Genomic DNA, 11955 nt, shown 5'->3' on the forward strand with positions numbered 1-11955 from the left:
TCTGAACCCAGCCTTTTCTGCTGTCAGCCAGGGCCATAAGGATTACCCACAGCAAAGAAATAGAGAGAAAATAATGTAAATAATGCCTACAAGAACAAGGGAAAGCTGCACACAAAAGTCAGTGATTGATTAAAATGCATTCTTTTCTCACAGGGGCTCTTAATTAGCTTGCTAATACCATTGCCATCTATTTTAATAATGTACTGGTTTCCTGTCACGTAAAACAAATAGACAAAGTCTTTCACGCCCTCTCCACCTAGGGAAGTTTACCTGAGAGAAACTTTTCCCTTTCTGCTTCCAGCTCTGTCAGTGGGATTCCCCCTTCCTCTGGGAAAGTTAAAGCTTCCCTACTCACACATTGTCAGACAGGTTCACCTCAGATAACAGCAATCAGCTACCTGGGTAGACCCCCTCCCCACAGCTCACCCCCAACAGCTGTGCTTCCAGAAGTTAACATTGCATCTGGCCCCCAGGTCAGCACTCTCATCTGGTTGACCCCTTAGCCTCAGTCTCACCAGGGGAATGGCTAGCACATCAACCCCATGCCTCATTGTGTGAATGTCTAGCTGTCCTTGTCTCCTGGATGGACATGAGGTTTTCTCCTAACTCATCCCCTAGAGTTCAGAGGGCTCATGGAAGAAAACCCAGTCCCCTGCAAAGCAGGTGCACCATTAATCTGGAATGAAAATGGAGAATGATGGCAGACAGGCTGGCATTGAAGCCAGGCTAAAAGAGTAGTATGTCACAGGAATTACTAGGCCAGGTCAGACACACAGCCTATCTAGCCCACTGTTTATCAGTCTCTCACAGTAACTTGCCAGATGCTTCACCAGGAAGGGTAAGAGTCTGGTAGTAGGCATTGTGCAACATGTCCCCAGTCTCCTCACTTCAGCCTGTCCCCATGAAGACTTCCCTCTACAGCTGCTTACCCATACCACCTTCAAGAAGACACCCCCAATACACTGTCCTCCTACCTTAGATGATCCTCAGTAACTGGAGGAGTTGGGGGAGAAAGGGACCATGGGGAATGGGGACATAGTGGTCCAAAGGAGAACAGGGGAGTGCTGCTCCTGATGCTATTGGATAAGGATTAAACTGTGGGAGAGGAGAGGAAGGAGAAGTCATTATTTCTCCTAGGGAGATGATTCATTGGAATTTCTTTTTTCTTCTTTTTTTTTTAACTGTAAGTGGCTCTAATACTCAATTTGGGTGATAAATTGAGTTTTTCTTGTTATCTTGGTCAAGGTAGTGTATCAGTCATGTCAGAGCAGTTTCCAGCATGTGACCACTGGTTCTCATGAGTCAAAAGGGAGGTGTGAATATCTTGTTTGTTCTAATACCAAGCTGCCTAATGGCTCCAGGATCTTAGTTTCAAAGAATATAAGACAGAAATTACTCCATGTATGTCACACAACTTTAAACCCATAAAAGCAGCAGCTTAATTGTAAAAGGAGGTTACCTGCAAACTCTAAAGCTCTACAGCACCATAAGCTGTAGCATACTGTAAACAGATAAACAGTCCATATTATCTGGGTTGCCTACAGCATAAACCACATCCTCTTGGGACTGACAGAATGTCTGTGATGGAATGGACATTTCACAGCCCATGTTGAACTGCAAAATTACTTGTCTAGAGTCCAGTTTTCCGGTATGGGTATTTACCATGAGTACTCAGATTTGTACTTATGCAGCTGATTTTAAGTATTCATACATGAGATTTAGGCAATCTTTATAAGAATTTAAGAATAATAAATGGAAGAACAACACAATATGCTTTTTTATGGCAGCCTGGCTTGCCACTCTAACTAGCAAGCGATTCGATGTGTCCTTTAAGGACCCATTCAATGCGCAGCCTGAGTCACTTTCGAGGACAGAACACACACAGGCTGTCCCTTGCTTTCACTGTGTGCGGCAAAGTGGCAGATGCCTTTTTTAAAACTGCCATTGGGAATTTGGCCTTAAGAATATCTATACAGTAGGACCTTTGAAACTTCCAAAAACTTTACTGACAGGCAGGGTTTTAAAAGTATGTTCCTAATTCAGTCTGAGTACAAATTAACATGTTCAATTTAGAGCGTGTAGACTATGCACGTCAACAGATCTCATTGATGCATAATGTCTCTCCGGACCTGATCAACAGCTTCAATAGACAGCACTTGATTTCAATGGGGAAAATATCCCTAGCTGTATATATCTAGAAACAAGCATCATAAGAAGCAGAAGAACACATACATAGAGAAAGCTTCCTTTCATAGTCCTTCTGAGGGGGCTGATACAAAAAGAAAGAAACAAGGTGTTTTTGTCCAGTGATGGAACACTGTGAATGTTGTAAGTCCCTACTGTGATGGCTCTCAAATTTAGCTAATTAAGAGATGTTTCATCAGAAGAAAATATTTGTAAAGTCAGTGAGTCCCTAACAAGAAGCTATGTTGGATAAAAGTGTTCACAAAAGAAATTCCCAACATTCTTCAAATATATTCAAATTACTTCCCTAATTAACATTAAGAATTAAAGCCTTTGAGATTGATGTCACAGGGAGCAAAATCTCTTTTGTTTTCTGATCATATAAAATGATGGTAGTTCCCTTTTCTCTACAGATTGTGAGCTCTCTAAGTAAGCTTAATTTGAGAAAAATGAAAGTCTTTTTAATCAAGAAGTTTATTCTATTTGCTTTAGCTACAGTGGTCTTTCTAACATCGAACAGCATGTGCCTAGCTGAACTGATGAAGTCCAATCTGCAGAGCAGAGAAGACTATGATGACAAATATTATGAGGTAAGATTTGTATTATTATGACATTATTTGGAAGAACTGTGGGTCAGATGCCATATGCTGTGAAGTTTTTGGCAAAGGCTCCCCTAACCTCATTGCACAAGGTTGGGCATTATAGCACTAACAGTATGAAAAAGGCTTATTGAGACTATTTTTGGGAAATTCATTTGCTCTGTCATGCATACTATATAAATCAATTCATGTTTCAATTTTCTTGCAATACAGCTTTGTGATCAGGTTGAGACTTTTTCTGATATGTTTCTTACTTTCACAGCGGGGCCTCAATTAACATTCCCATCAGGCATTTTATTCACATAATATAAAAGATACATTATTAATCCAAAATTAATACAGGCATGCTTGTAATACTCAAAGAATAATGATAAACAGAGAACATTATAAATCTAATGTAGTTAATGGTCTTAAAATTCTGCCCTGGAAATTGACTATAAAAATACCTTTGCAGGGTTCCACATTTATTATATCTCAATAGATGCCAAATAAAGTTTGTACAGTTCATCTGTAATTTTTTTTTTTCTTGTCTGCCCTGCAAATACTCCCTGGGAAAAGAGAGCCAACCTCTCTTTTTGTCTCAGGCATCATCGCTGGTGTAATAAACCAAACCAAAACACAACTTTAATTATGCCAGTGAAATTCCCTGGTGCTCGGATCTCACTCTTTTATATTTTTCAGAAGGAGTGTGCAGGTGCAATCTGAGGCAGAGTTGTTTAACATTTTACTCATGGAGTATGAACTAGAACGGTTCATTTCCTTTCTCTCCCAATAGGTGGGGAAGCTCTTGGGGAAGTCACCAAACTGGGGAAATGAACTGAAATTAGGACTAATAGCACTTGTGTCTTTAACTGAAATAAAAAATCATATTTATGCATGTTTGCTTTTAAGGCTGAAAAACTTATTTTTGTCACAAAATAAAGAATGTGTAATTTTCAGTATGCCCAGGGAACACTGCTACATTGGAAAGTGTCATTTTGATATAGTTATTTTTCAGGCAACGGCTGCACTTTACATCATGAGACAGGTAATATACTAGGCTCAGTTCTACACTGTAGTCCAGCATAGCCACAGGAAAGTAGATTTTGTGTTGGTTGGCTCTGACAGCCCAGGAGCTCCTAAAGCATCCTATGTGCTAGAGGAGCATTAAAACAGTTTAAAACTCAGGGCAACCTCTATGCTGCAAAGCCAGAACAGGCTTGAAGTGGACTTGACCCAAATGATTCCCACTCATTTCCCTGCCTATTAGCCCAGCAGTATGTTGGGTCAAAAATATCCACCCAGTGCTTAGGAAGAATGAGCTACTCCTCAGATAACTCATGTGGACCTGACGATGATTCCTATCCACACTTAGCTCATGGCCCAGTTACCAATACCTATGCCCAGAAATATTTCTGACTGACATCATTTGAACAGTTGCAGAAGCTGATACATAGACATGCTCTCAAGGTCAGTGAACTGAAAAAGTCTGCAGGACAATGTCTCTATATGAAGTAATCCACACTAGAAGGGAGCTTGGCAAATACAAGTACTAAAAACATTAGATAACAAAAAAGTGTTACCCTCTAGCTTTCTAGGGAGGTGTGAAAATGAATACCTTATGTGACTGGTGTGTAGCTGGAATAATACTCTATGAAAATTATTTTATTCATTTTTTTCTCTTCTTTTAGTTTAAAGATAATATCCTGGAAGAAAAGCAGAGAAGTCTCAATTTTGAAGAAATGAAAGACTGGGGATCAAAAAATATCATTAAAATGAACACTCCTGCAGTAAACAAGGTGCCAAATTCAGTTGCTAATTTACCTCTTAGGTTTGGAAGAAATGATCCAGAAGAAAGAAGCATCAAGCCAATTGCTCATTTGCCTCTGAGATTTGGGAGAGCTTTTGGAGAGAGTCTATCTAGACGTGCCCCAAATTTATCATACAGGTTTGGGAGATCTCCATTTGTTAAAGGTTCCATTCAATCACTTCTAAATTTGCCACAGAGATTTGGGAAGTCACTCTCCGTCAATCTGTCTCAAGATGTACAGGAATCTGAACCAGGTAACACTATGTAAGTATTCAAGCCATGTATTAAATTGCAGATTAAATTGCAGTTTAGCAATGATCAAATACAACAAACCTTCCTCCCAGGATATTCCCTGAACATTTCAATATGAGTCCAATTTATCAAAAGAAAGCTTTGGAGTTCATCATATTAAAAAGCATCATCACAAGAGCTAGTTAAGAGTCTCTTTATGAAATGTTTTCTAATGAGAAGATGCTAAATGGCCAAAGCTGAAAAAGTTCATATGACAAGATTAGGTCTGACAATACTTTTTGAGATCAGGTTTTATTTTGAAAAGTTTAAAGCTTTGGGGGAAAATGTTCAGAATCATTAAAATATCCCATTTCAGTGCTTTAAAATGACCAACAAAAAATATTCTAAATGGCTTTTCATTTCTAAATTTATGCTAATTAGAGTAAAAATGACAGAATTTAAAACTGAATTGCAGCATTCTGAAATGATCAGAAAAGCTTTCTTTTTCTCATCCAAACCTATTTGTTTCAGACTGTGATACTGAGGCAATGTTTGAAATTTTGATTTTTCATTCCAAGCTAAGACAAGAAATTTTTTTGACATCTCAGAATTTTTTTCATGCTGAGAAAAATATTTCCTGCCCATTTCTAAGAAATAATTTTAAAAAGCTCTTTAATAAAGGTCCTTCTTTTCATATCTCAAAATATATAATTTGTTTTGGTACCCAAGTTGGCTTCAGTCAGCTTCAGCTGATGCACCGACTTTGCATCTGACACATGCATAAAGTAGAAGTTCAAATCAGGAAATAAAAATTATACATTGGAAGCCAAGATTTCTTTCAGATTTAGTTTGATTTCTTTCATTTCCCTGTCACCGTCTCACCTGATAATAACAGTTTTTGTTTTGTGTTATTTTCTGTTATTTTTAGGGATATGAATTTTAACAACTAAGTTAAAATTGGAATCAAATGATGAAGACTAAAACTGAAAGACTTGGGAAAAATGCAATCTGTACTCAAGCCTAAAAGTCATGAGAATGAAACATACACGAGAATTTAAATGCAAACTTGTCTTCATATTATGAATAATACTGTATTTATTCTGTACAAACCCTTGATGTGCAAGGCAATGATAACTATAGTGATTGTTGTACTAGTTTACTTCAGTGGCGATAGTATATGAATTCTAATTTCTTCTGTATAACTGATGTCCTGTTGGTTGTAAAAACTGTTTTCAGAAGAACAGCTGTGTAGTTGAAGCATTCAATTTAATGCTTCTTTTAAGCAAAATTACAAGAAGCATAGTGTAAGTAAAGAGGCATGGTGTGAATAAAGAGAATCCCACTGTCTGAATAACAAACAGAAGCAGGACTGAAACCATCGGTACCTTTGTGTCATATGTAGCTGAAAAAAATCAAGTAAAATGTAGAGAAAGCATTTTTCTTGTTGTTTATGAGTCATCTTAGATATAAATCTGAAGGGTGACTAGCCAGGAATTTTCCACAAATAAAAACTAGTTTCTTGGACCCCCTCAGAGGAATAACATCTAACCAAAGTAATTTCATAATGCAATAATCCTGGGTTTTTTTATATCTGAAATAATGTTCTCTCTGATGTCCTACAGGATCTGCCCTGTGGGCATCCTGATTCCTCTGTTAATGTGAATGACATTACAGCTACACCTACACAGTAAGGGCTGCCCCATTATGAACCAGCATTTCCATTCCATATTCCTTATTGAAACTATTCTCTTTTAAGTAGAACCTTTTGTGCTTACATTTCTTCCAAAATTCAATTGTCAGTAAGTTTTGAACAGAAGCTGAATTTGCCACTGCTAAAGGGAAGTCAAATCTGGTGGGCTGCAGGACCCATGGACTGCTACAGCCCAGCTGCTGTGGTCCCCTGATGCTTGGTCCAGCCAGTAGGGAGGCTGTGCATTCCCAACACACACACATGCCCTATATACACACACACACACACGCTATAGAGTCACAGCTGACTACCAACAGGCAACAGGACAGTGCCTTCACAGGCACCCACAGGACTCACGTAAGCATGAATCATACAAATGGCCTAATCCTGCTCTTACACACTAGCTAATCAGGCTCAAAGCTTGCTAGCAGATCTCACACACAGACACACACAAATTGGTCTCTCCAATAGCTGGTCCAGACCTCGGGCCCCTCCAACAGCTGGCTCAGACCTCTGGTCTCTCCAGTGTCCAGCCCCCAGATCTATGCTCTCCAGTAGCTGGCTCTCAGACCTCTTCTACTCACCAGCTAATGCATCTTAAAGTTCACACTAGCATCACATGCACACAAATGGGTCCCTCCAGTAGCCCGTCTTAGACACTCAGTATATCCAGTAGCTGGTTCTCAGATGCCCAGTCCTTCCAGTTGATAGCCCTCAGACCTACAGATCCCTTTGACCAGTGGTCTCTATCTCCAGTTGCTGGCACTCAGGCTGCTCACTCCACTTGCTGGCTAGTCTGGTTCGAAATTTGCTACTGGATCATGCAGCAAAACACACACACACACACACCCCCATAATGGAGAGTACACTCGCATAGGAAAGTAGCCGGAAATAGAGTTTAATAAGAAGATAGGACAGACGGTGATGATCAAGCACAGGCATGGCCAGACAGGCATACTGACAGCAGCTTGTTCACATGCAGTTCACCCTTTTTATCCCCTCTCTTCTCCATTTTCCCACGTTTGTTCCTCCCCCACGCACCTTGCTCCCTTCCTTTGACTGACTTTGGCTCCTCCCCTAAACATCCCAAAATAAGCTTAGCACTTTCCCACAATCCCCCTAAAACATCCCATAGTAAGTTTACAGAGTCCCACAGGCCCCCTCAAATATCCCATAAGTTTGCTCTTTCTCATGAGAGCCACGATAATCAGTTATAAAGTTCTGGCTGAACCGCCTCTAGGCTTTCAATGGCCCATCAATCACTGATTTATGAGTTCTGCACTTTGTTACTGTCTTGGAATCTCCTGTTTCTTAGGATTTGGGTGTCTGAGTGTTTAATTTATTACTTTTCCTGTCTCTTGTCTCAGGCTTTAATGCTGGATAACCAATAACCAGATACTCTTACATTCCATGTATCCTTAGAGGAACCTGAAAAAAAACACAATCAAGTCAATCCTTTTCATCAGATAAAATCATAGGTGGGACAGAGCCTGCGTTGCCATTAATTTTCTCTCCTCCTCTATAAAATTAATGAAGCTACCTGAAACAACACTATTCAACTTATGACTGGTGAATCTAATTCTAGCCAAAGTAGTGAGACTCTACAGTCCTGAGAATATCGAGTCTCTCTATTCACTCAGACTTAAAATGTAGAAGAGATAGGGAGTTCTAAACAGATCAAGTGTTTCAAGAGACTGTACCTTTTGAAAGTAAGAGTCCTAAGTCAATCTTTGGGTGTCTCTCTGAGTCTCTGAAAACACTCTACCTAAAAAGTGCTGGTGAAACACCAGTTTTGTCCTGACATGGCACTGAAGTACCAGAGATATCATTGCATTCATAGAAACTTATCCTGTCGAGGTGGGAAGTAGTAGGCCATGTAAATGCCATCAGAGCCCTGAAAGTAGTACATGGGCAAGGAATGACTTTACCATGAGAAATATAGGCTTCATTTCACTCTTTGCAGCATGACACTTGGGAACCCCAGCATGGTACTGCTGCCAAGTCCATGCTGAAGGTTACTGGTCAACAAATCATCTATCTGGGGAAGAGTCCAGGCTTTGGCCTGTGCAGTGGAAATTTTACCATTGCCTGCCACTAGAACAGGATGTCATTCTTTCTGTAGTCAGGGAAACTGTGGGATATTTTAGTGATTTATAGTCAAATGAATGGCAGAAGGAACTTTTATGAACTTTGAGTTGTGTCCTGGTCCTGCAAACCTCACTGTACATGATGTGAACCTAGAGCAAACAAGATTTGTGAGAATCCCTGAGCAGCAATAGGAACTGCTTTTTAAGGCACATATCACCTTGCAACAGGGAGAGGGTACACACCAATTGCCATTAATGATGGCTGCTGTGGGAGGAAAGCAGAAGCCTGAACACTGGCCCAGCAGCAAGTACAATTAGGCTGCACTCTTACTGCTGGCTCCACAGCATGGATACAGGACATGACTGGTGATTTATTTTCCCCCAGCAGAGGAAGAACTAGGTGAAAAGTACATAAAGGAGGAATTATGCTATGCTGTGCAAAATTTCTGTTTGGTTTGAGAGCATGTGAGCCAAGAAAACAATCACTGGATAGTGCAACAGGAAGAGAAGGGGCACAACAGGCAACATACATTGCTATAGCTATTATTCACCAGATTATTTATCATCCATATATAGATATTATTCATGAACAGGGAAAAGGCAAGGAAAGGGCTAAAGTAAATCAAGTGACAGACTATCAAGGCTCACCAGCATGAATTCTAGTAGGGTTCAGGAGCTCCCAGCCTTCCCTGTCATACGCATAATATTTATGTCTGTCATTAAAGCCTCCATGCAAAAACACCACCAGGCTTATTTTAGATTCTGACCTAAGCTCATAGAGAGGACAGCTGACAATCTACTGATTAATTTAAAAGTCTGAGGGCTCATCATGTGGTTGATTGCAATGTACCATTTGGAGGGATTTAGTAGAATATAAAGAGACAGTGTTGTTCTAGCCTCAGAAGGAGCCAAAGACTTGGGCATCTGGCATTTGAAAATTCCTATTGCTCTGTCAGTTTTCCTTTGCAGAGGCAGAAAATCAGCCTCTCTCACTTCCAAAGATGTAGACAGCCAGACTGAGCTGGACAGTGGACCATTTCTATCTTCATATTAAGAATCTGGCTTGCAGGTGTACAATGAGCTTTTACTGCTCTGACTGCGGCCTCTTGGCAAAAGCAGCAGTCCTGCTTCCCTCCACCCCACAATCACAACATCCTGCCACTTCTCTAGTTCCAGCATTAGCCGTCACGCAACCATATGGATGGAGACTAAAACCCAAACATACAAAAATCCCAATGATTTGTTTTAGCTGCATCAGCTGGCACGGCCCCATGAACGCCAGTGCCAATATATGGAATGGAGAAGGTCACAACAGGTGAGCACAGGCAATCTTTCAATCCTAGATTTGTTTAAACTGCTTTTGCAACTGCCCTCTTCATTTTCTTCAGACGGTGACAACTGAGTTAGCCTTGGTCCAAGTGCTTAGAAAATGAGAGAGAAATAGAGCTTTTCAAACACTTAACAAGACATTTGAAACATCGCCCCCCTCCTAAAGAGCACCCAATAGCAAGAGTTGGCAATGTTTTCATTAGTGGCATCTACTAAAGTATGTATAGCACAGATGTATGGATATCCATAGATATCCAGTTAGCACTTGTGCTGCTCTCCTGAGGACAGAAAGGGTAGAGAGAGTTAGAGCCACTCAGATCTTTTGCAGCATGGGATACAGATGAGAAAAATCTGTCCTATTAGGAAGGAAAAAGAGGCTTATGGGATCCTTATACATGTTTTATCTCAAAGAACCATGGACACTGTAAAATACTTTTTTCCTTCTTTTCATGACCACATATGTGGATTCTATAAAGTGACTAGCCAGGAGTTTGGTCGTACAGCCATAGAAAAGTGTTATAAAAATGACCAAAGTTGCCAAAACAACTATGTAGACTAGTACTTCTCAGGTGGGGGAAGAAGTGACCAACAGGAGGAATAGTACAGACCTATAAAATCAGCACTGGTTCAGAGAAGATGGATAGAAAATGATTATTCATTGTTTCTGACAACACAAGAACTAAGGGTATCAAAGGAAAGTATGAGTGAGAAGCTTTAGCCTAAACTAAAAGAAGTCCTTTTTCATACAAAACACTAATGATGGAGCTCATTGCCATGGAATGCTGTAGAGATCATACATAAAACTCAGTTTAGAAAACAGCTGCACAAATTCCTGAAAGAAAAGGCTATTAAATACAACAGTGCAGAGGCAGTCTCTACTTCAGAGAGTCTCCAAGCCACTGTGTGCCAGACATTGGGAAGGTATCCTGGACAAATATCACCCAGGACAGGAAACCTGTTGTTATATTCTTCCAATACCTGCTACTGGCTTCTGCCAGAAAGAGGGTACTTGTCTCAAAGGAACTTGTCTGAGCCAGAAAGGCCATTCTTATGTTTAGAGGCAGTCTGAGAGCTGCTGGAATGAGCTTTCACTTGAGCTGGAAATTTAAATTATCAACACTGTATCCCAGCCTGATGCAATGAGCCATACCTTTTGACAGGCTCTGGGCTTAAACCCTTTCCTCTTAGAGCTGCTGTTAGGCAAGGTTCTAGGTCTCCTAAGCATTTTTGCCTTGTTTAGGTGATATACATCTGCCTTTTGTTACATTCACAATATACAACTTTTAAATCACACAGAATGTGGTAGAAAAATACTGATAGGTGGAGATACTGATTGCTGTGGCAGGCTGATCCTTCCCGTATAATAAATAAAGGAGAGGCCATTATGGAAAATAGTAGAAAGAGAATTTGACTTGAGATCCTGAATTTCATTTGTCCTCTCAGCTTGAGAAATGGGCATGTAAATGTTGTTTCAAGTGGTAAATAATGGTCTGAACAAGAGAAAGATGGTTTAATTGGCACTCCCATTAGAAATCAACTTTAACAGAACTTAAGAGAGGGACCAAATTGCTTTGATGTCAACAGAATCCTAACAAGAGTGAGCTGGACTCCAGATTTCCTTCTAAAGGTCTAGCAGAAGAGATCCCCAAATTAAGATTTCATATCCTTTCTGGAGAATGGTATCAAAGAGAAAATTTGATTTTCCAAAGAATAACTCCTAACTATTAGTGTCATCCAGATACCATCTTTGGTATTTGTTTTAGGGATATGAGGTCTGGGTAATGTAGGAATCTGGCATTACTTAAGGATATATCTTGTATAAGCAAGCAGAGTTATAAATTGGTGGCTTGAGAGCTGTAGAAGAGTACTAGGATTGATACAGTCATACTGTCACTATTAATATCTTTCAATGACTTGCTTTGCTTTACTTCCTGTAACATTTTTGGGATTACCAGAAACATACAGAAAGTGAGATGCAGGAAATCAAAAAGATGTCAGCTTTTGATCTTTGTTTTTTCCCACTGTCGGTCAAAGGAGACAGTATTT

At 40.0% G+C, this 11955-nt stretch overlaps 1 protein-coding gene across 1 annotated transcript; it reads left to right on the forward strand.

The window, feature by feature from the left end:
- The first annotated feature begins 2633 nt into the window (after positions 1 to 2633).
- On the forward strand, positions 2634 to 6179 carry NPVF (neuropeptide VF precursor). Its single transcript, XM_026103822.2, has 3 exons — positions 2634 to 2774; positions 4454 to 4836; positions 5732 to 6179. Exons 1-3 carry the CDS (start codon positions 2634 to 2636, stop codon positions 5751 to 5753), a joined length of 546 nt encoding a protein of 181 aa, XP_025959607.2. The 3' UTR covers positions 5754 to 6179.
- Positions 6180 to 11955: the final 5776 nt, after the last annotated feature.

Source organism: Dromaius novaehollandiae, chromosome 2, assembly GCF_036370855.1.
Source record: "Dromaius novaehollandiae isolate bDroNov1 chromosome 2, bDroNov1.hap1, whole genome shotgun sequence".
Lineage (NCBI taxonomy): Eukaryota > Metazoa > Chordata > Aves > Casuariiformes > Dromaiidae > Dromaius > Dromaius novaehollandiae.